The sequence below is a fragment of the Zalophus californianus genome, chromosome 3 (assembly GCF_009762305.2).
Source record: "Zalophus californianus isolate mZalCal1 chromosome 3, mZalCal1.pri.v2, whole genome shotgun sequence".
Classification (NCBI taxonomy): domain Eukaryota; kingdom Metazoa; phylum Chordata; class Mammalia; order Carnivora; family Otariidae; genus Zalophus; species Zalophus californianus.
The window spans coordinates 157,545,356-157,570,660 of NC_045597.1; the positions used below are offsets into that span (position 1 = coordinate 157,545,356).

General features: G+C 42.0%; 1 protein-coding gene across 8 annotated transcripts in view; it reads right to left on the reverse strand.

Annotated features, from left to right (window-relative positions):
* Positions 1 to 25,305, reverse strand: part of ANKRD44 (ankyrin repeat domain 44) — a 321,576-nt gene that overhangs the window by 291,267 nt on the left and 5,004 nt on the right. For 5 of the 8 annotated variants that reach the window (XM_027588506.2, XM_027588511.2, XM_027588509.2 and 2 more), the window contains exon 2: positions 13,394 to 13,523. The exons of 1 other annotated variant lie outside the window; for it this stretch is intronic. In XM_027588506.2, the coding sequence (XP_027444307.1) occupies positions 13,394 to 13,444 (51 nt within the window). In that variant the 5' untranslated portion in view covers positions 13,445 to 13,523. Of the gene's footprint in view, positions 1 to 13,393; positions 13,524 to 25,305 lie in introns of those variants that run through there. 2 more of the 8 variants (XM_027588512.2, XM_027588510.2) reach the window with 1 other exon arrangement.

Below are 25,305 nucleotides of genomic sequence, written 5' to 3' on the forward strand. Positions count from 1 at the left end.
ACCCCCTCCTGCCCTCTGGAGTAAATACTATTCCTGCCCAGGTTTTCCAAAGAAGCTACTGAGGCCTAGAGAAGTCAAGTAACTTAAGGTTTCAAACTCAGGCGTTGCAACCCAGAGGCCAGGCCAGGACCTGGCCCCCAAAAGAGGTGGGAGGGGAGTGAGTATGGGAGAAGGCCCAGGGAGTTTCAACAAGTGTGATTTCTATCCACAAGCTGCATATTCATCTTGCTATTCGCCTGTCACCAGCATTCAGGACAACAAGAAACCACCATTATTAGGGATTCTGAGCATATATTATTCACATATGACTGGAAAGACTCTAGGATGAGAATAGGCATTCAGGAGTCACCAATGCTAATGAGCCACAAATAGAAAAGCAACCTAACTGAAGCAACAGCAAAATGGAACGAGGCTTGGAATGAGGAGTTTGCTCATTGCTTCCACTGATCTAGCCACAGAATAAGGCAGCTTCTGCTTAATCAATTCCCACCTAATCAGAGAGTCATCTTAACACTGTCTCCCAGAGCAGCAAATTAGCCTAATAGTGAGTGCACAAATCAGAAGGGTTTTGGTGGGGAAGGTGGGGATGGAAACGTGCTTGGAAGAAAAGCAATTGGCGAGTGCTAAGGGGTTAAGTGGTGTTTAACTAGCTGTTAAACTGCAAAGTGCTGAGCTTCCCCATTCTTTTTTTTTTTTAAGATTTTATTTATTTTTCAACAGAGAGAGAGAGACAGCGAGAGAGGGAACACAAGCAGGGGGAGTGGGAGAAGGAGAAGCAGGCTTCCCGCTGAGCAGGGAGCCCGATGCGGGGCTTGATCCCAGGACCCTGGGACCATGACCTGAGCCGAAGGCAGACGCTTAACGACTGAGCCACCCAGGCGCCCTGAGTTTCCCCATTCTAATACAGAAACTGTCAACAATGAATAGAAATGAAGATGAAACGCATCAGATTCTGTTTTTTTTCTACAACTTGGATGTACACCCAGGTAGAAACAAAACTTATTTTCATCACTTGCAAAGGGAAAGATCAAGGCTCTTCATAAGCCACTGGTTGTTGATAAGTGTTCCTTAAATTCAAACACCTAGGGGCGCCTGGGTGGCTCAGTCGGTTAAGCGGCTGCCTTCAGCTCAGGTCATGATCCTGGGGTCCTGGGATCAAGCCCGGCTCAGGTCATGATCCTGGGGTCCTGGGATCAAGCCCCACGTCAGGCTCCCTGCTCAGCAGAGAGCCTGCTTCTCCCTCTCTGCCTGCCTCTCTGCTTGCTTGTGCTCTCTATCTCTCTGTCAAATAAATAAAATAAAATCTTTAAAAAAAAAAATTCAAACACCTAGAATTTAGCATGCACCAGAATCACCTAAGAGACTTGTTAAAACACAGGAGGCTGGGCCCACCCCCAGAGTTTCCAATGCTGTAGATCCTGGATGGGACCCTGAAATTTCCATTTCAAACAATTTGCCCTGGTGCTGATTCTGCTGACATGAGGACCGCACTTTGAGAACCACTGCTTAGAATGTCTCCAGAGCCATCAAGAAGGGTAGGGGTGGGGGGAAGAAAGATGAAGGCAAGGAGCTGAGAGAGTGAACTGGGAGTGGGGCAGTCACAGCAAACAATGGAGGGTCCTCCTAATAACACAGGGAAAGTTCCACGTATTCTTTAAATCAGTGATTTGTCATATCACTTAAGAATAAGGAGTCTGGGGGCACCTGGGTGGCTCAGTCATTAACCTCTGCCTTCAGCCCAGGTCATGATCCCAGGGTCCTGGGATTGAGCCCTGCATCCAGCTCCCTTCTCGGTGGGGAGCCTGCTTCTCCTCTGCTTGTGCTCTCTCTTTCTGTCAAATAAATAAATAAATAAAATCTTTAAAAAAAAAAAAGAATAAAGAGTCTGTAAGCCATCATGTAACAGCTACTACATATCCGTGGAAAATGGGAATGAAATGACAAGGAAAACAGAGGACTTTCACTTTTCATGAATGTGAAATGAGATTGGTGAATGAAAGGGGAAGTCAGAATATATCACAAGGGATAAGAGGTCCCAGGTCAGAGACAGCTGAATGGCTACTTCTCTGTCTACAGGACCCTGAGGAAAATTCACTGGTTCTACGTTGCTCCTTCCCTCTGTCCACTTCTGTTCTCACTATGACTGATAACCCCAGGTCCATAGTCTGAAGAGCACCTGGCTTCTGCAATGAATGAAATCCTGGTTTGACCAGCCCCATTCAGCACCCAGTGGTAACCAGTCAAAATCAAACTTCAGGTTTCTTTTGGACCAGCTTTAAGCCGACCTGGCAAAGGACGTCCAGGTAAGGCAGACCAACTACTTCACGCATCACCGTGGGCAATGGGCATTTCTTCTGCTGAGCTGAAGCAACACTAATACCAATGCATTACACCCCTTTCCCCGAGATTCCCCAACTTCCAGGTACATTGCCAGGAGACCAGATGCTTCTGGATGAAGATTTCCAATCAAGGCACTGCTCTGTGGCCCTAGCTTTTATTAACTAGAAAGACCAAAAGGCCCCTTTGCCCATCTTCTCTTCCCCTCCATCCTTTTCCGTTCCCTCAAGGATGACATGTGGGTCAGCAGCAAGCAAGTGCCTCAAATCTCTGAGGCAGAGACCTTTGGCCTTGGAAACAATTGGAGCAGAAACAGGTGGTGTGGTCTGGAGCAAACATTCAAGAGAAGAAAATACCAAAAGCTCTGAGAGAAGAATCTCTACACATGGAATTCTCATTTGCATTTCGTGCTGTCAGTGGTTTTCCAGTTTTCCCACGTCCCTTCAAAAGTTAGGTTCTCGCATGGTGTGTTGTGAGCAGGTCAGACGAAGAGGGGTTTTTTTTCTTATGGTTTCAGGCTGGGTTATATTTCATAACCACATGATTGCAGGGCTGAGCTTAGCAGTGCTGTATTTAAGAGACAATTGCATATCCATCATTCAGCCCACGTTTCAAAGACTGATAAAATATTGCTCCTGTGGATTTAAGAGAAGATGAAAAAGCATTTCCCTCTCCTAACTAACAAGACTGTGATGCTCACTTCCTAATACAATGCCAGGGGCCCTGCCTGTGCACAATAAAACTGCATTTCTAACTGGAAGATGGCTGAGAAAGAGTATTGCACAGTCCAGGCAGTAAACAAGGCATTGGTTCTCTACATCGTGGTTGGATTATTTGTCCTAAAACACAACTTTGCATGTCTCCCACCCATGATCAAGCCTTCTGTGGCTCGGCACAGGATCCAAACCCATGAGTGGTCTTCCAAGGGCCTGCACGCTCTGGCACGGCCCATTCTCTCCAATCCACCTCCCACAACTCCTGGGCGAACCCTCAGCTCCAGTCAAATTGCTCCTGGAATACCCTGCACAGAGATTCTTCCTTCTCTCTTGCTTGGCTGACTTCCGCCCCAAATGCCCCCTCCATCCTTCTTCCCAGTGTGTCAGTCTCCGACCATGAGGCATTGAAAAACCAGCTCAAATCGCATATCCTCCACCAAGTTGCTCTTCAGGAAACATCCTTCCCTGGATGCTCTCTGACCCCCACCCCCAGCCCCCAACTGCCATGAGAGTGGCCTCTGGCCGGGTACACGGGCTGCCCTGCATTGTGGCTTCTCTACTTCCATGTGCCCCCACCCTGCCGCCGCTGGAGTGTGAAGCCCAGGGTAGGGCACCCCCCTCCCCACCACTTCCCTAGCACCTTCCCTGCCCTCCTCACATGGTGGATGCTCAAAAAAGGTTTGTGGCCATCCCATCAGCAATCACCGCCATGAGAATTTGGTCCTCCATCGGACTTCTGGTTTATGCAACACTTCTGTCTTTAAACCACCTGATTTCTCTTGCTGCCCAATCACTGTCCTCTTTTAGCCCAACCGAGCATGTGACAGGTCTGCCAATTCACTCTGTCCCTAGGGCTGTTGAACAGCTTAATGAGTGTTGAACAGAAGAATCAGAAGAGGCGATTTCTAGGTTGGAAAAAAATCACCCTGGGTCCCAGGGGGCCGTGTGCAGGCTACAGACAGGAAACCGGCAATGGGAGAAAAAGATTAGCATAAAGGAAAAGGGGGCGAGGCTCCCCTCCACCTCAGTCAGCAATCCCTCCAAGAAACAAAAAGGAAAGTACCTGGCTGGAACGTGGGCTGAGATTGCTGAGATGAGAAAACTGTGCCTACAACCAAAGCACAAAGGTTTGCAAAAGGCTCATTTTGCTCCCCACCCCCCATCACCAAGAGCTCAACGTGAACACTAGCAGTTTTCACTCAGCACATCTGTTTTCAGTTACCTGTGCCTGGATCACAAACTCAAGAGAGAAATGGAGAGATTTCGAGCTGACTCTACAGTTTAAGGTCGGGGCAGATTATGTGGAGATGGACGGCAGGGTGTAAAAGCCTTGAGCCCTTGCTGGGCCATGTTCATGGTCTTGACAGGCAGCACCGAGAACATGTCAGAGGGCTAGGAGGTGTTCTTTCACTGGCTTGGTTACTGAAACAGGAAGAGCTGCCCAGGAGTATCACCGTCACTTGATAAACACAGCCAACTACCCATATCAACCACTAATTAGCCGGTTAACTTGCCAATTAACAGCTGCGTGTTACCAATCCATTCCCAACATAGTTATTCTTTCTTCTTCCCATCCTTCCATTTTGCTACTATCTTCCTAAAGCTCTCCGGCTATGATTTTGTTTTTCTTTATTGAAAAAGTCTTTGACTACTAGAATCTTCTTTGTATTAATTCTTAAGCCCTGGTACTGTTCACGACATTGGCTCTCCAGACTCATAAAAATACTTCCAGGAAGAACATCCCCTTCCTTTCAGTGAACTGGGGAGACAGTATATTGTCCATAGGCAGATGCGGCAGAGCAGGAAAGAAGGTCATTAGCCGTGTTCTTCCTTCATAAGACCTGCCACATTTGGCGCCAGGTTAAGTAATACAATACTGATATCCTTGAGTTATTCTTTGAAATATGAAATATTGGAAATCTCTCCATACCAAAATGAGAATTCCTCCCTTATCAGACACTGCCCTGACCTACATAAGCCTGGTACAGTTCCCAAGCTTTACCTCCCCGCCACCCGCCGCCTTCTTGTTTCTTTATTGCTGTAAACACAGTTGAAAGAGGGAAATGTAATTTTAAAAATCCACTTTGGTGACAAGGATTCCAATGACTTCATTGCTACTTTAAACTTTTTTTGAGAAATTGTTGCCATAAATTATTAAATATAGATTTTCTTGGTAAGTATTGTCATCCAAGTACTTAATTTCTTACACTTTTAATAGTTGAGTTTCTATTAAGAACCCAATTTTGGGGGGCGCCTGGGTGGCTCAGTCGGTTAAATGTCTGCCTTCAGCTCAGGTCATGATCCCAGGGCTGGGATAGAGTCCCGTGTCCGGCTCCTTGCTCAGCGGGGAGGCTGCTTCTCCCTCTCCCTGCTGCCCCCCCTGCTTGTGCCCTCTCTCTGTGTCAAATAAATAAATAAAATCTTAAAAAAAAATGCAATTTTTTGGTAGGGAAACATTATTTACTATAATTAAAAAGGCACATCATGTTAGGAACTGTTTCATTATTAATTTTTTACTTGAATTGCTTTATATGGAAACACAAAGATTAATACTGAAATTTCAATAAAACAGGTATTGAAAGACTGTATCTAGGGGGCTCAGCCCAAAGACTGACATGAAATTTTACAGGACTCAGTAAGTATTTATTGGTGGAAAAATAAACTGTATGCCATTTTGTCTGTTCCTAGGGGAATTCATCATAATGGGCTTTTTAAATTTTTAGGCCTCACTGTAAGGAAATTTAACCAGTACAGTTTGGTGTCACCTGGGCTGGTCAGAGAAGGACAACCAAGTTCTGAGAAGGGGTCACCAACTTCTGTCACCAGTCCCTATGTGCTGGCAGGAGAAATGAACCTGGGTGAGGGGTAATCTAAGTGAAGCTTAGAAGCTTACACAAAAATACTCGTCTATAGATGTATTCCTGTGATGTTTCCTTCTCTTTTAAAAAAAAATCTACAAGGGACTCTTCTAAGAGAACTACAAAAGTTTCTAAACAGATACAGAACACCACTGGTTAACTTGCCAAACAATAATCTGGAAGCTGCTATATTTTTAATTCATAAAAGCAGACACCCATAGTGTGTTCTCTGCCTAGAAAAGTAGGGGCTCCTCTCACTGATCATCCATCTGGCTTCTCCTCTTACTCAGAGAACTCACCCACTTCCACTGTTTAACTACTATCTTAATTCCTGCTCATTCCACTCCGACCGTTTCACCTTCACCTTCTCCAAACATAAAAGGAAGGTAAAAAGCTGGGCTCAATCCCTCTCCTGCCAACCTGCTAACATTCCCAACGTCATGCCCCTCAACTTCCCAGGGTGGCCCCTGGGTCTGCCATACACACCCGGGGTTCATCATGCCCCATCCAAACCACCCCAACAGCCCCACCTGGAAGTCTCGGAACTGAGTGAGCTACCTCTATCCAATCTCCACATATGAGAAAAATAAGATAGATGGATGGATAGATAGATAACAGTAAACTACCCCTCTCCAAATGCCAGACTCATCCTCAAACTTTTTTTTTTTTTAAGATTTTATTTATTTGACACAGAGAGACACAGCGAGAGAGGGAACACAAGCAGGGGCAGAGGGAGAGGGAGAAGCAGGCTTCCTGCTGAGCAGGGAGCCCGATGCAGGGCTCGATCCCAGGACCCTGGGATCATGACCTCAGCCGAAGTCAGACGCTTAACGACTGAGCCACCCAGGGGCCCCTCATCCTCAAACTCTTAACACACACGCAGCCGCCTACCTGCCACCAGCCTATCACTACACACTGCTCAGTTTAGCAAACTACACACACACCAACAGCAACTGTCCCTCACCAAGCCTCTTCAGTCTTTCTCTAACGCCTCCAAGTAATACAGTCCCCTGGAAAACACGGTCAACAGCACAGTCTCCACATTCATATCAGAATCATTTTGTATGATTTTTAGACCCAATACGGATTTGGAATTAGCACTGACCAATGAGTCTCATGCTGTAGGAAGTTTACTGTGGATTTAAACAAGATTTAAACTTCCTTTCCACTGCTGGGAAGAAAATGGGGGAAAGTTATAAGCAAGCAAGTAGCAGTTTCAAATTCCCAGGAGGCTTTTCAAGTAATATATACATTTTAAATTCCAAGGAAAAAAGTTTGCCTGCATTTCTTTAAGAGAGGAAATACCAGTCAAACTACACCCCATCACATTATCCCTCAAAATACAGTTAGCAAGTTAGCAACACCATTTCCTCACTTTACAAACACATCTGCTGCTAGATTCAGCAAAAGACACACTTTACGTCCTATTGCTGGTTTTGGAAATTACAAACCTCAAAAGAAATTTGATGTGAATTACCTAGGGGCTGGCGCCTTATACAAGGGCTGACAATGGTTTTCTCGTTTTAATTAAGCAAGGTAACTCGCATTTCGCCAAGGGGAAGAAAATGAATAGACAATCAGACAATTATCTCCAAAAGAGGTCCAGGACACTGTTCCCTTGCTGGATTGAAGGGTACAGGCAAACTAAAACTAAGATGTTTTGATATAATCTAAAATATTGAAATGTCTACATTTTTCTGGAGAAAATAAAGTATCCTCATATGAACAAATGTGTAACCTGTTCATTTGGTATAAGATCAACTCCCAAAGTACCTCCAAACATGGACAGACATCTATACCTTGTGACATTAAGAGATGGAACTCACTTTAGTGAAATGCACTTGCAAGCAACATCAAAGAATCACATGAGGAGAATGAACAAGGGTCCTGGGCCTCTGGCGGGGGAATCAGGATTTCTCTGAGTTTTCCCTGCCATTTGGTCTAGAGGTTTCCAACTATCATCCCTTAACACATCCATATTCTATGACCAGGTCCCAGTTGCATACCCATGAAAATCAAGCAATGGTGTTCTTTTCCCAATTCTCAAAAGGAAAATAACAACAACAACAACAACATAATAATAATAAAATTATATAAGACATTTGCTCTTTTGTAAACTTTCCCATTAGTTCCTCTAAAACCTTAGCATCCATCACCATATGAGCTAACAAGAAATTAAGGCATCATGTAGTCAAAAACTACCTGTGTGTGTTGAAACAAAATCCTAGAAATGATTCCTTACACAATTTTAAGTTGTTAAATTTTAAGATCTAAAGACCAGCAACACTCACAAGAGAAATCTATTTTCTGCTTTTACGTGGGGCCTTTTTCATAAGACAGAAGTGGTAGTCTTCCAGTTTCATGGTACTCCAAGCAATGTGCGTCTCAACGCCCAACCGGGCGCTTCACCTGCTGAGCAAGTTTGAGTATCACCCACTAGTCTCTAGTCAAACCCCTCAATCCATCCACAACACATTCCGCAGGAAGTGATGAAAAGTTAGAGAGTTTGAGTTACATAATGCCTGTGGCCCCTGATGGGTCACACTGCAAAAACATCCACCAACAAGTTCCACAAACCCTCCTGCTACAGGAATGGGGCTGGGACCATGGCGGCCAAGAGTTAACCGATGAAGCAGGTCCAATGCCATAAAATGCTACATGTGGCACAGAGCCCCCACCTGTTCCACTTCTGGATTATGATCCATACACAGCAGCCTGCCTGCGATGGAGCAACCAGAGAAAATGGGTTCAAAGTGTAGGAAGCCATGGGTTAAAGTGACTTGCCAAACTATCGGAAATAGTCTAACTGGATGTTGGAGCTTTAATGCGTGGCTCTAAAGGGGTAATGACTCTCACTACTCTCTCATAAACATGCTAAGTAGATTTTTACTTTCTCAAGAACCTACATCCTTCTGTGGCTTTATGACTTAACTTCCACAACTGAGAGTCTCTTACGCTATTAACAGCCTAGCGTCACAACCCCAAAGACTTGGCCCTGTTTGTTAGTCTCGGGCATGCCCCCCTCACAAGTTCCTGCAAAATAGACCCTGGTTACATGGGTTACAGAAAAACAAAGAGGAAAGAAAACACAAAACCCCATTTATGGCTGAGATCAGAACCTGTACAGAGCTTAAAGAAATCAATAAAATGATAACAGTATCAAATTCTGATACAAAGAAGGTTTCAGCGTAGTCACCTCTGGGAGCCCTCTGCCAACTTTATCACTGAGTGACAGTGCGAGTCATTCGACCATTCCATCCGCCACGTGACAACGCCTGACCCACAGCTAACTCCGGGGGAGCCCGAGAGTGCTACCGCCTTAATTTATAAAATAAAATGGTAAGCTGACCAATTGTGCACAAGGAAGAGAACACTTCCGTGGGACCACTGCTGGATATATCATTAAATATTTGTCAAAACCCACAGAATGTACATACTTGCATTTGTTTCTTTACAAGAGTTCTCCAACGATACTATTAAAGCACATTATCCTTCCAAACATCTTTTGCCTTAATAGATTCCAACTCCACCTTGCAATAAAGTTGAGCATATTTCTAGTTGATACCAGTTCTCTCAATTTGAAAGCAATCTCTTTTTATTTAACCCAAGATCTCCCTAAATGCTATCAAAATGGCAACCAAAGTTGGCTTAAAGAAATCTTTAAGGAATTCCTAAGGACAGAAAGAATTTCATTCTACTTCCTCCACCTTGATTTTTTTTTTTTTAATGCTTCTCTTTACTTCTCCCAGAAATATTTAACTTGATTTTAAACAGTGCAAAGTACTCTTTTGCCTGTGAAGCTGAACAGGTTGGAAAATATTCAAACTATTGGAAAATATCTAACTTTGATAAGCATGAAAAGGCCACATAATAGAAACTCTCTAAGACTCCCTAAAGTTCCAAAATTTTCTTATCCTGTTATATCCCTTTTAAAAAGAATCTACCCAACTATATGACATTCTGGAAAAGGCAAAACTAGGGAGATAATGGGAAGATCAGTGGTTGCCAGGAGTCAGGGGGGACAGAGGGTGAATAAGCAGAGCACAGAGGATTTTTAGGGCAGTGAAACTACTCTGTATGATACTATAATGTTGGATACATGTCATTAAATATTTGTCAAAACCCACAGAATGTACAACACCAAGAGGGAACCCTAATGTACACTATGGACTTTGAATGATAATGATGTGTCAATGCAGGTACCTGGATGTAACAAATGCACCAGTCTGGTTTTGGACATAGATAGTCGGGAACGGATGGGGGCCAGGTCAGTTGGGGGGGCAAGGAGTATACAGGAACTCTGTACCTTCTGCTCAATTTTGCTGTGAACCTAAAACTGCTCTAAAAACTAAAATCTATTTTTAAAAGGATTTTATACTACTAGATGTCCTATATAATATTACAGATATCCTCCAACTGAAAAAAAAAGAAAAAAGAAAGAAAGGTGTAGAATGGTCAAGAAAGAGGTTAAATCTCCTTCAGCCAGAAAAGGAAAAGTATAAGAAAAAGCCATGGTGCTGTAGGGCCTGCCTTGTGACATCACAGAATACTTGGCAGAGAATGCATGTTTCTGTTTGGTCTAGAGCTGAGCGAGAGAGGAACCAGCAACACTAGTCATCAGATCCCAGCATTCTCTTTGAAGAACCATTTTTAATGCTGGTGAAGCACTGCACAGAAAAGCCAGACAAATCCATTCAACATCACATGCAAGCGTAAATCAGTTTGAATTTTATAGCTAGACATCGCACCTCATTTTTTTGTAAAGTAACTGTCCAGATATAATATCAATTTTCATTTACAAACTCAGGGGACTTGTTAGCTAATTCAGGACTTAACAAACAGGGGCGCCTAGGTGGCTCAATCGGTTAAGTGTCTGGTCTGACTCTGGCTCAGGTCATGATCTCAGGGTCCTGGGATCAAGCCCCACATCGGGCCCCCAGCTCAGCAGGGAGTCTGCTTCTCCCTCTCCCCCTGTTGCTCCCCCTGCTAATTCTCTCTCTCTCTCTGTCAAATAAATAAATACAATCTTAAAAAAAAAGAATTAACAAACAAACCAAAGTAGCTGTCAGATGTACTCCCTCAAGCAACTGGTTTACCAAAAATCAGTTATAAAGCAGGACCTGGGTCTTATATTAAATACAAGAAATTAGCTTTTGAATACATCAAATTCTAATTAAGTTTTAAAATCTAATGAGGAACACCATTACTAACATCCTGCTATTATTCAATCAGTTGCACAGAGTGGAATATAAGGAGGACACACAGAAACCGGATTCAACATGCCTGAGAGGAAGTCTTCACGAACACCAAATAAAGCTTCAAATGTTGGAGAAGTAAGCTGCCCAAACATTCATGCACACAAAACCGACTTTTCATCAAGTATCTACATACTAGAATTGTCCTACAGAAACACAGAGATCACGAAAGAAATGTTAATGAATTAGTTAATTAATGATTAGTTAATTTAAAACATGTTTTAGGGAAGAATATATATAAAGACCTATTTACATATCCCTCTACCTTACCTCTGAAAGTTAAAGTTTTAACACATATTAGCCTAGTTTTTCAAAACTGCAAGCACACGCTTTCGAAGGCAATCTGTACTGCTCATGAGACTTGACTAACGTGTCTGTCATTCCCACTTGAGGTAACCCAGTGACCCGTACTTGGCCAACTGATGGGACTACGAAGGCACGGGAACACAGGCCACCAGCTGTGATGACATCAGCTCTCCCAGATTTGCTTCTCTAGAAAAGTGGGCTGCACCCAGGCAGCCTTGGAGCCTTGGAGTCCATGAAGACTTTGTGAAGGGTCTGCAGGCACAGGTTGTTCTGTGGGTATCAGGTTCCAGACCCTCAGCTTCCAGAGGCACACATTGCCAAAAGGCATGTGCCTGTGGCTGAGGGGTCACACTGTTCTTTGTTCACACTTTCCTCTTCATGATCTTCCCTCAAAAGGTAGATTTACTTCTCACCCCTCCTGATTCTGACCAAGGGAATTGCCCCTAAGGTGTAAAAATGTCCTGGTAGCAAAGAGAGTTCTCAAAATACTTGAGTCAGGAGAACTTCCTTGAACTCACACCTCCCTTCCTTCAATTAATTTCCTTTACTCATCATTCCATCAATAAGATAGGGTATCCATAAATACCTAAATTAATTTAAGATATGAAAGCAAGCCTCATCAAGATATCAAGAAACACACTTCCAATAAGAATGTCTTATTTTGCATGTTTTATCAATAATTTATCAGTCTTTGTAATATATTTATGCTTTGATAAGTGGTAGTGTAATAATTATGACAAAGATAAACTCAATCCAGAAATTTATTTAACACTTAGCACCCTAGGATCATATTCTTATTGCAAAGTATCACAGGATAATTGGGGGGTTTTCAATGTATTATATTTGGATAAAATTCTGTGTGAGGAAGTAGAATGGAAGTATGAGTTCAAGGAGAAAAGAGAACAATGTAAAATTTCCAACTATTACAGAAGTGCTTGCCCGTGTGTTTTGTAAGTGATGATGGGGCACGTCGAATCACAATAGTGTTTAAATTCCATTCAATACAATTCAAACAGTGATACAACTTTTTCATTTTAAAAGTCAATATTCACATTATGCCAGGAATTACATCCTTTGCACCTTTCTAACTTTACTATGGAAAACTTCAGATGTCAACCTAAAAACTGTGCGAGGGCATATACAGTTTGCAAAACCCTCTTGGAGGTGGAAGTTGGGGGTAAAAATGTTGCAGAGCTGCTCATGGGCATCTGTAGATGGCCCGAGGTGGATGCACCCAGGATCCATGTTGGGAATCATATTCTGCCTCCCTTGGGCTCAACGAAGCTAGAGACTTAAACCAAGAACCCACATGAACAGTCACTTCCTATGCAAGTCTTTTAACAGCTGTCCCAGTGAAAGCCAGTCTAAACTCTTGCAATTACAAAAAAATAAAATAATAAGCAAGCTTTTCTTTTTGTACTATTTTCTTGACTGGAGACCGGGAGGGAGCTGTTTCAGGTCTATTCATGTCAGGACACACTGAGCTATCAGTCACACAATTCTTGATTGTACATATTTAACAAGAAAAAAAAAAAAACTTGGCAATTTTTCCCACCACCAATCCTTTCATTCCGGCTATTTATATAACAAAAAAATGAATCGTGTCCTATCCGTCCTGTCTTCATGGTAAAGACTGCAGGATGAGGAAAGAAGGTGAACAGCAAGGAAGTGAGAATGACGGCCAGGAAGGAGGAGACACAGCAGAAAGTGGCACGGGATCATTCATTCATTCAACACTCACCACTAACCTAAACTCAGGAGAACCACAGCCTTGTGTCCTAAAAAGTAGGGGTGCACACATTTCCCCCCAGAAGTGAACTGCAAATAAATGGCTTAATGCCAACCTTCCCAAGCCACACACTAATCAAGGAGCTAAAAACAGATTAAAACCAGAAGTGAGAGGCTCAACAGAGAAACTTACCCCCTTGCATATAAGAAGGAAAATGAAAGTGCTCATTAGATACATCTGCATTTAGACCCATCTCAAGATCAGGGAGTTCCGTGACAAACATTCACTTAAGATGGCAATTCCAGATACTGCTCATGAAATTCTAAAAAAGAAAACAGAGCACATTGTGAAGGTATTTTGGGGGTGAGGGCGTGGGAAAGCCTTAGCGTTTCAACACAGTTACCAGTTAAAAATGTTTTCAGACAAGAACGAAAGCTCCACGGACTTCTGCATATCAAAAAGTTCTTCACCCGAAGGGGAACCATGAGGCAATACTCTTTTGGCCCTGTACACAATGAGCTCCCTCTTCTAGACCAACTTTGAAGTGGGTGATACATTCTAATCTAGATAATGCAAATGATATGATACTAGACCCACATAATAATTACCTGGGCAGCAGACTTCAGTATTCTATCACAGGGTGTTTATACAGTATTTCAGGCTATATCCTAAATATAACTGTAGAAATGACATGTGATTTTACAAGTGCTGTTTAAGAATAGGATAGGCAAATGAAACGCACCTCAGACTGAGCCGGGAAAAACAGTTATCTCTACCCCCACTAAGAGCCAGCGAGCCAAATAACAACCAGTGGCCTCAGTTTTTCCCTCTGAAAAATGGGAATTTTACCATTGTGTTCACCTCTAGATAATTTATGATATTGTTCAGAAAATGTTGGAGGTCTTTAGAGGGCTTAGGTACTGAGTCACCGTCAATGTTTTCTAAAGTTATACACTCGTGAATTTCTTCACAAATCTTTATCAACAAGTGTCTTCAGTCTTAATTCTTTCTCTCTAGAGAATCAAAAGAGAAAAATAAAGCTAACTTTCAGACAAAAGATCACATGTGTTGACTGACCTCCCTTCTGCCCCTCACTAACCAGTTCAAGATGCCCATCTTCTTCCAAGAACAAAAGGAACGCCAGGCCAAGAAGGAGTTTTAGAATAACTCAAATGACTTTGGAAGTCCAAGAGTGGGAGGCAGACGTGAACACTGGAAACACACACATACATACACACACTCACTCACTCACCCAAACCCGTAACTCACACTGAAATTACCAGACTTAGCTTTAGAGAGAACTTTCTAGAGTAGTGAGAAATATTAGATAAGTAGATATTATTGATATTTATGTTTTAATTTTATAATTTCCATTTGTAATAATTGAGTGTATCTTCAAAATATATTTATTCAATTGCTCTAATTGGCATTCCATAAAATTAAAGCCATTTCCATCCCCATATTAATCCAAACTATCTACTCAAAGAAACTAAAAATAGTATTTTTAGCACACAATGGGAAATAGAAAATATTAAGATTTCTGTTTCACTCTCAATTATAAGAGGTAAAGCTCTCCTCCCCCACTATGGCTCTTGGAGAACATCAAAAGTACATTTTAACTGTTCCTGAGTCCACATCTGGAGTTTAAAAATCCAGTTTAAAAGGCAAATGATTTAAAATACAAACATATGGCTTCCTTCTCCACAGTGATTCCTAAAGGGAGAAAAAAAAAGTCTGAATACAAACAAACTATTGTTTCAAGAGGGCATTTTTCTTTTTAATTAAAAACATACCAAGAAAGCTAACTAAGCTTCTACTTTCTCCTGGAGAAAATAATAGAAGCAAGAATTACCATATTAATCTAATTAAGTCTAGATCAAAGTACAGCACAGGTAATAGGTAATACAAAGACAACACTCAATTTCTGAGGCGAGTGGTCCCTGTGCCGGGGTTGGAGTGGGGGTTGGCACATTTTCTCTGCAAAGAGCCAGTAAATGTCTTCGGTTTTGCCAGCCATGCAGGCTCTGTGGCAACTACCTAACTCCATTCCCGGCGGGGGGGGGGAGGGGGGGGCGCCAAAGCAGCCACAGACAATACATAAACAAATGAGGGAGGCTGGGCTCCAATACGATTTTATTTATAGACACTGAAATTTGAATTTCATATAATTTTCATGTGTCTCAAAATATTGTTCTTTTGATCTTGTTCAACCATTTAAAAAATAAAAACTATTCTTAGCTGACAGGCCCAATACCAACAGGCCTCAACTGGACTCAGCTTCAGGACGGACAGTGGTCTGCCAGCCTCTGGGGGAGAGTGCAGAAGCCGCTGGCTCATCTAACCAACGTCCTCATTCCTTAGAGGACACTGACACCCAGAGAGGTATAATGTCTGCCAGGTCTCACAGCCAATTCTGGCAGAAAGGGAGGTAAGATTTAGATCTCTGGAAAAGCCCACTGAAGCCATAAAGCAGTGACAAGGAAATGTCCTTCTTGAGTTCAGCTCACAAGGACAGGCAGTAGGCACCTAAAACCAGAGATATCACAGGAACCTAGTTACTAGTCCCAGGAGCCTCCAATACCTGCCTTCGCACGTGTAAAATAACTTCTTATCGGCCAGTCACTACCCGGATTCTGAAGGTTCAGTATCAGCAGCAAGGACCCACAGGATGTGCCAAATAACCATCAGCCTGATTCTTTTCCAGCCTTCTGGGCACATAGCTCTGGTCATTTCTTTTGTAGCTTAACTAACACCCTTCACTTTGGTTATTCCAATCCTAGAACTCCAAGAAATAAATGTCAATGTGGTTGAAGAGCAATGCTCCATGTTAAAAATTTTTATGTTTAAAAGCAGAGTACAGCAGGTAATGACCAATTTAGTTTAAAGTTCAAGAGTGTCTCTAACATTCACCTTGGAAAGTAACATGGTCAGTCTCCCTCCATTCCCAGTTCCTTCCCTCTCTCTTTTTTTTTTTTTTAACATTTATTTATTTGAGAGAGAGAGAGAAGAGGGAGCACATGCACGTGTGGTATGGGGAGGGGGTAGAAGGAGAGAGAAAGAGAGACTCCACACTGAGCGCAGAGCCTGAAGCAGGGCTTGATCTCACCACCCTGAGACCATGATCTGATCCAAAACCAAGTCTGACACTTAACCAACTGTGCCACCCAGGCACTCCTCTCTCTTTTCTAAAAAATGTATTTCTCTTTCTTTAATCCACTTTTTTTTCTTTAATCCACTTTTTTTTTTTTTGGTACTACTCTCATTTTCACTTTCCTTTGAACTTTTTTATTTTGCCCTACATCTTAACCAGACATACCTCAAAATGAAATACATCTTAGAATTAAAACATATATGGGGTGCCTGGCTGGCTCAGTCAGTGGAACGTGAGACTCTTGATCTTAGGGTTTGTGAGTTCAAGCCCCACAATGGGTGTCGAGATGATAAAAAAAAATAAAATCTTGGGGCGCCTGGGTGGCTCAGTCGTTAAGTGTCTGCCTTCAGCTCAGGTCATGATCCCAGGGTCCTGGGATCAAGCCCCACATCGGGCTCCCTGCTCAGCGGGAAGCCTGCTTCTCCCTCTCCCACTCCCCCTGCTTGTGTTCCCTCTCTCGCTGTGTCTCTCTCTGTCAAATAAATAAATAAAATCTTAAAAAAATAAAAATAAAAAATAAATAAATCTTTTAAAATAAAAGAATTAAAACATACACATGTATCCAATGTTTTACCCATCTCCTTTTTAAACTGCATTCTATAGTTTTAAAAGAAAAAAAAAAGACTCCAAATTAAAGTGACTTTTTACAAAGAACCCTTCTTCTGACTTTTTTAATCACACCTTTTTCAAAGAAATAAATGACTTCCTATCCTGTTACATGTTCATTCAAGACTTGAAACTTTAATATTTCTCAGAAATTCTCCCATGATGATTTTTTACGAAGATTGCCCTATCAACTATTTTATTCTTACACACTTCCTCAAAAAGACATGGTTTTATACTTCTGTGAAGAGGAAGTGGCATTCTTAAAAGTAATTTTCTGTTCTTTTTGACAACTTAAATCAAGAATGACTGCAAACTCCTCAGAATTTTTTCAACACACATTTATTCTCCTAGATCTATCTAAACATAAAATTCTTCAGTCTAATAAACTAAGTCAACTCATTCATTAAAACCAAAATGAAAGAAAAATGCACTTCCTAAAACTGTAGAAACCAAAATGATACAATTCAAATCTCAGTATGGTGAAATTTCACACAAAAATAAAACAAACATTTTCTACCAAAGCTGTTTAAGTTAGAAATTTTTTAAAAAGACCAGATTAATGGTCATAAATTGAAAACAAAAAATAATTAAAATCATGTTCTCATAGAACTGAAATTGACCCTAGAGAACTAGTCTTTAATTTGACAAATGAAGAAACAACCAGAAATTCAAGGACTATTTATCGAGTGCCCATAGGCCACTTGCTGTACAAAGACTTTTCCCACTTGATTGTCACAACTTCCCCATAGAGCAAGTATTATTACAACCATTTTATAAGCAAGTCACAGTTGTGTCTGACACACCTAGTCAGAAGAGAGATGTGCCTATAGTCTAGGTCTTCAGACATCAACTTCTGTATTCTCTTAACTATGCCACTCCCATGTAATATTTTTGGAAACTGTTCAGAGAGACCTCACAACATTTTAAAACATTGTATATAGAGTAATAGAGTACCCTGGGACTTTGAAACAAGATTCTCTGCTAAAGAGCAGAGCTCCTCAAAATAAGATTGTTTATTCCTGGCTGCTAAGAAAACTGGAATTAGCAACTAAATGTTGCACTCACCTGATGGTCCCCAAGACTTAATTATACTGAGGTTCCAAAGCATCCAAAACCCTAGTCAACTGTCTTCTGAACTACACATGACAATATCATTTACTCAAGTTGCAACTGGCCATTTCTCAAGCCTACGATCTATTCTTACATCTGGGCTCCATTAAGAAGGATATGGAAGAGGGCACCTGGGTGGCTAAGCAGGTTAAGTGATCGACTCTTGGTTTTGGCTCAGGTCATGATCTCAGGGTGGTGAGATTGAGCCCCATGTAGGGCTCTGAGCTCAGCACAGAGTCCGCTTGGGATTCTCTCTCCTTCTCCCTCTACCCCTCCTGTTTGTGCTCACGCTCCCTCATGCTCTCATGCTCTCTAAAATAAATAAATAAATCTTAAAAAAAAAAAAGGATATGGAAGGATTTTCACACTTGTAGAAGTAAACAAAGATATCTCAGCTTTGGGGGCACCAACCAACACCTACTGCCTGTTCAGGTAAGAAAAGAGGTGTGGCAACAAGGGTCATTAAAACTGAGACCTTATAACTGCTTGCTGTCTTTTTAAAACTACCCAGTTTAGGGGCTCCTGGGGGGCTCAGTCAGTTAAGCCTTGGATTCTTGATTTCAGCTCAGGTCATAACATCAGGGTCATGGGATCAAGCCCCGGGTGGGGCTCCGTGCTCAGTGGGGAGTCTGCTTCTCTCCTTCTCCCTCTCTCCTAGTCCCTCCCCCTGCTCACACGCAAGCAGACTCTTTTTCTCTCTTTCTCTAAAATAAATAAATCTTAAAAATATATGTAAATAAATAAAACTACCCAGTTTAAATAGAAACATGGTTTAAAAGTAATGTAACATCAGGGCACCGGGGTGGCTCAGTCAGTTAAGCGCCTGACTTTGGCTCAGGTCATGATCCCAGGGTCCTGGGATCGAGTCCTGCTTCAGGCTCCCTGCTCAGCGGGGAGCCTGCTTCTCCCTCTCCCTCTTCCCCTTCCCCTGCTTGTTCGTGCGCACTCTCTCTCTCTCAAATAAAATATAAATCTTTTTTTAAAAAAGTAATGCAACATCATGATAAGCACCAGGTAATGTATGGAACTGTTAAATCACTATATTGTACACTGAAACTAATATAACACTGTACGTTAACTAACTGGAAATTAAAAAAATGTTACCACAAAGTGACTTGGGGCAACTCTAATATCTCAATTCCCCTGGAAATACCTTCCACTGAAATAACTGTACAGGACAGCCAAATCTAGGTCTTCCTAAAGGCACCCAAGATGTGGATTTTAAGGTAGATGCTCAAATATCTACCTTGAGTTATGAGGGCCACTTAAACTAAGTCAAGAGATGGGTGAGCCTCACAACCAATTCAGAGTTAGTTGCCTATTTCTGTAGGCAAAAAAACTAGCAGAATTGTGTGCTTTTCTGACAATCAAAAAGGATTCTAACAACTCTACTGAAGATATTTTATCAGGGTGACAGTAGAAAACTTAGAAGGGACACAAAGAGAGGAGGAAGGAATAAACTGAAAGAAAAAAAAAAAAAGCTTCCAAAAAGAGTGAGTCACTAAAATATTTAGGTGCCCTGGGCAAATGCTAAGGTTTTGTGGTTTTGTTTTCTTGTTTTGTAAGATAAAGACTTTCTTTTTATTTTTTTTTTTTAAGATTTTATTTATTTATCTGAGAGAGAGAATGGGAGAGAGCTTGAGAAGGGGGAGGGTCAGAGGGAGAAGCAGACTCCCCAGCTGAGCCGGAAGCCCGATGCGGGACTCAATCCCGGGACTCCAGGATCACAACCTGAGCTGAAGGCAGTTGCTTAACCAACTGAGCCAAACATAACAACAATACCATAGTCATACTTTAAAGCACCAAATAACCAGGCAGTATTCAAATTTCCCCAATTGTCTCACAGAAATGTGTTTAAGTTTGTTTGAATCAGAATCCAAATCTGTTTGCTGCAATTAGTTTATATGTGCCTTAATTCTCATTGATCTATATATTTCCCCTCCCCCTCCCTTTTTTATCTCACAATTTATTTCTTTTATTAGTTTCAGAGGTAGAACTTAGTGATTCATCAGTTTCATATAACACCCAGTGCTCATTACATCAAGTGCCCTCCTTAATGCCCATCACCCAGGTACCCCATCCCCCCACCCCCTCCCCTCCAGCAATCCTCAGTTTGTTTCCTAGAGTTCAGCGTCTCTTATAGTTTGCCTCCCTCTCATTTTTCACCTTACTTTATTTTTCCTTCCCTTCCCCTATGTTCATGTTTTGTTTCTTAAGTTCCACATATGAGTGAAATCATCTGATATTTGTCTTTCTCTGACTTATTTCACTTAGCATAATACCCTCTAGTTCCATCTATGTGGTTGCAAATGGCAAGATTTCATTCTTTTTGATGGCTACGTAATATTCCATTATATACATACATTTACATATTTCTTTCCTTTCCTCTTCTGCTTTCGTAGTAGGAACCCTCTGCTTCAGTAAATTCGGTCTTCAGGTTACCTGATGGTTACATGGCACATCACTCACGTGGGATGCCTTCCACCCTCATCTGCTGTCTACATCATTCCCTTCCTCAAGGATCACTGGGCTCCCTCTAACTCCCTGATGCCTTTCTTAGTAACTATGCCCATCTCTGGACTTCTGTCATCCCTAATAAGTACCCCAGAATGTAGTCTAAACCTGCACTATACCTGGTTTGACAGCTATTTCATCTACCATGTGCATTCAGTAAACATCTGATGAGGGCCTTCCTTGCACAAGGCATGCGATACCATCTCTAACACCACCATAAGCTCCATGAGGAAAAGCACCTCTTGGGATACTACGCCTGTCTCAAGAGGCCAGAAGCATAACAGCTAAGAATGTGCACCTTGGAGACAAGCTTGTGCAGATGTGAACCCCAGAGTCATGTGACCCTAAAGAGACTACTTAATCTCTCAATTCTCATTTTCGTCATCTCTGAAGTGGAAGGATGATAGTCACTCCTTTGTAGAGATGTTGTCAGGATTAAATAGCATAAAGCATGATTATTGTCTTATTTCCTCCTTCCCAATTCTCTCTCTGGTTTCTCACCATTTTACTGTACCTGTTCTTATCCTTTGTGGAAGGGGGGGCAGGGCCATAAGACTCCACCAGAGTCACTGCCTTGGAAGTGGAGTTTATTAAACAGACTTTGATTGCTTGAATACATAAAAGATGATCCACTTTGCCATGGGTCTGAGCATCCTTTCCCATAATATTTGGGGTCCACATCTCCCTTTCCCTAGTGTCACTCTGATATCTCCCCTATAAAGAAATGGAACCCACTGAGAACCAACTACAGTGCTAACCCATCCCCACCACCAAAAGCTCAATTTAAAAACGGGAGAAATATAACCAGAAAAGAAGACAATATGTGATCTTCTATCTTTTGATGGGGCAGAAAGATTACTCTGAATTTCCTTTGAATGGAAATCCAATATCCCAGTGTACAGATGGAAGCTCTGTTTATAGAAGTATTTTGGGGTTTTTTGTTTGAGCACCTAAAGAGTAAAAACATTTGAACATGCAGATACACACACACACGATATTTACATCATTCAATTAACAAATACTTATTGGGCATTTACTATGTGCCTTATACTGTTTCTAAGTGCTAAAGTTACAGCAGTGAATGAACCAAGCTAACGAAACAACAAAAAACTCTGCCCTGTTATTTTTATCTCTTCTACACATAAGCTTTTATTTTTATAAAAAGACAAAATGTATGGTATAAGGGATATGTACTACGGAGAGGAAACAAAGAAAGGGGACAGGAAATGTGGCGTAGGCGGTTGATATATGGAGGTCAGGCAAGGACTCACTGAGAAGGTAACATGTGAGTAAAGATCTGAAAGGGGTGAGGCTGGGCATGCAGACTTAGACTTCTGGGGAAGAGCTTCACAGGCAGCAGGACATCAAGGGATTGCAGGCAGGATGGTGCCTGGTATGTTCAATGAACAGTGAGGAGGCGATGCTGGAGCCAAGGAGCCAGGGAGAGACAGGAGGAGACATGGCTGGACAGATGGGTGCAGGGGGCCTGGTGAGCCACTCTAGGACTTCAGCTTTTCCCTTGGGTGAGATGGGAGGGGCTGAGTGGAGAAAGGACATGATCTGAGCTTCAGAGTTCATCACTCTGACGGCCACACTGAGAGCAGAGCGTCAAGGCTGGGTGAGCAAGTCCAGTCAGAAGGTTGCTGCAATAGTCCAAGTGGTGGTTTGGCCAGGTGGTCAAAAGTAGGAAGTAGAACAAGGAAGATTTTTATAGTAGTGAACATATATTCAAAATACACAAAAATGAAAATTTTAAAGAGTTCTAAAAGAACTATGAATTCTGATCTTTCCCAAACTCAACAAGGCATCCTACTCAGCCCTGGCGTGGAGGCATCCCTGACTTTTGGAGGCCATTGTTTAACGATAATGGGTTGGTTGATTTGTCCCAACTTACCTGAATTTCTCCTTCCTATCTTTCTCTTCATCTTGCCAGTCTTAGACAGCAACACAGGCTTCTACAGACTGAGTGTATCTACACATATGGTGGTCACTGTGTCAACTGCACCCAATCTCTGGGTCCAACACTGGGAAAACAGACTTGTTAGACCCAGATGTTATTATGGAGTTCAATAAAAAAAGGATTATAGGGAGAACCCAGGCCATTTGCTAAAGCAGCATCTCTGAGAAAGGCTAAAGTGGGCACCAGCTCAGCACAGCTCACAATTGATAAACACGGGGTCTGCAAGGCTTGCTCCCCTTGTCCAGCAAGAAGCTCCAGGGAATTCTCACAGGGCCAAACTGAGTGCAGCCCCGGGAGTTCTGTGTCCCTCCCTGAAATCCAGCTGCTGGAGATGCTAGAAGATGACATTCTTTGGGGAAAGGACCCCTGACCTTTAAGCAGAGCGTGTGTGTTTCTCAGAGCTGGTCAACTCTAGTTGCCGCCACCACCCCGGGGGGAGGGGGGGAGGCGGGTAGGGGAGAGAACAGAAGTTCATGGAAGGCAGATACTTTTCCAAACCAGATTCCATGAGTTGAAACGAGATACCTGGGGCATTCTCTTACTGTTAGAACTTGAAAGAATGTAGAGGATTCTCCACCCATCCACCTCCATTTTATAGACAAAGAAACCAAGGCCGGGATTTGCCCAAAGCCATACAAGTATTAGAAAAAGAACCATGAGTAGAATCCCAGTCTTCTGATTCCCGTCTAGTATTATTTTGAAAATAAACAAAAGCAATTTAGCATTGAGACCTTTTTTTATTTTTTAAACATTGAAACCTTTGAGACAGACTGGAACTGTGAGGAAATTTTGCATGTCTAGGCCTCAGATGTTCCTACAAATCCCTCTAGTTCTACCAAGAGCTCTGGAGGCTCCCCTGGGGCAAAATAGTCTCCTGGTGTTAAAGATACCTTAGAAAGTTCCACTGGGATGCTTATGACTCACAGGGTGGGGGTGAGGGAATTGCAGACACATGAAGACCAAGAAATACAAGCAAGCATTATTGGCTTAGCAAAGCCTGAAAAAGCCCAAAGGTGGACTATAGACTTCCTATTTGCTTGGTCCAATTAATAGAATACTAAATAAATTTTCAGTTTCAAAAGAGGAGACAAATAAAAAGATTCTTAAAAATTATGAATATCATAATGAAAAACTAGAGTCATGATCATTAATTTCAACCTCTTGGGCTACCAACTTTTTTATAGACTTGAACACTGATGAGAGAAAATACCTGCTCTCTCAACCTCTGAAGTCAAGCAGAAGGCAAATATGATGTTGGTAACAGGGTGCTAAAGGCCTAATCCATGAAACTGAAGCTTTATAAAATAAGTAACCTCACATGATCTATCAAAAGGGGGACCAGGGGTGGGGGGCAGGTGGCCATAGGGTAGGCATCTGTTCCTAAATCATGGACATTGGTTAAAACCTTCTTCTGGAATCTGGCTTTGTTACCCAGAAAATTAAACTGGAGCTCATCTGCAAATACGGCCTCCACGGCCACATCTGTGAAGAAGACTACAGTACAAACTGTAAACAGAGGGACTGAGTCACAGAGGTAGCAGGAGGAGCCTAGACACCTGAAAGGCATCTGGTCCGGCCTCTTCATTTTACAAAGAAGGACATGAGGCCGGCAGAGGCTAATGCGACCTGCCAAGGGTTGGCTAAAGCACAACAGAGGCCACCTCTCCCTTACCTTATACCCTAGCAAACACTGATCACTGATCATTACATTTCCCCCCATCCTCAGCTGCAAGAGCCAGAATGTTCCTCCAACCCCTCACCCAACCGGTCAGCACTGATGTATGAAACGGAAGCCATATTTCCGACTCCAGACTTGTGTAAGGTGATAAAGCTATCTTTGTAATACCTGCTCCAGGGTAAACCTGACTCGAAAAAAAAAAAAAAAAGACTAGTCTACTAGTCACTAGTCCACTTACTGTCAAGCCTGGGATAGCAAACACAGTCTATGTCACGTGACGGTGTGTCCAGGTTTACCTGGGACAGACCTGCATCACATCTATTTTCCCAGCTTAATATTCAATAGTACCCCCATCATTCTCAAAGTTGTCCCAGAATGAATAAAAATGATATGGTCATCCAAATTCTATGTAACTCCTAATCGTCTACACTCATAAATGTTTGTTTTTGGAGAACATGATATGTCAGGAAAAGAACACTGAATCAGTCACCAGGAGTTTTCTCATACAAAGGGGCTTTCAAATAATACTAAACCCAAATAATCTTCGGGGCTTTTTTTTTTTATTATTTAAATTCAATTAGCCAGTATACAGTACATCATTGGTTTCAGATGCAGTGTTCAGTAACTTATCAGTTGTGTATAACACCCAGTGCTCATTCCACCATGTGCGCTCCTTAATGCCAAATAATCTTTGAAAGGGCCTCAGGGATCACTACCGCCACCAATCTCTTAAATATACTGAGATTCAATATGGAAACTTCTTTGAGAAAAATAAAAAGGAGAGCCATAGGGGGCGCCTGGCTGGCTCGGTCCGTAGAGCATGTGACTCTTGATCTCAGGGTGGTGAGTTCAAAGAGTTTACTTTAAAAAAAAAAGAGAAAAGAAAGAAAAAAGAAATAAAAGAAAAAAATTTAAAAAAAGAAAATAAAAAAAGGAGAGCTATAGCTTACCAAGTTTGAAAACCAAAGGATTATTTCTCTCCAGCTCCTCGCTATTTTTTAAATTATTTCATGTTATACTTCGGCCTTTAGAAACTCATGTTATATTGTTGAAATAGAAATCTTTTTAAAGAATGTTTCAGTCCT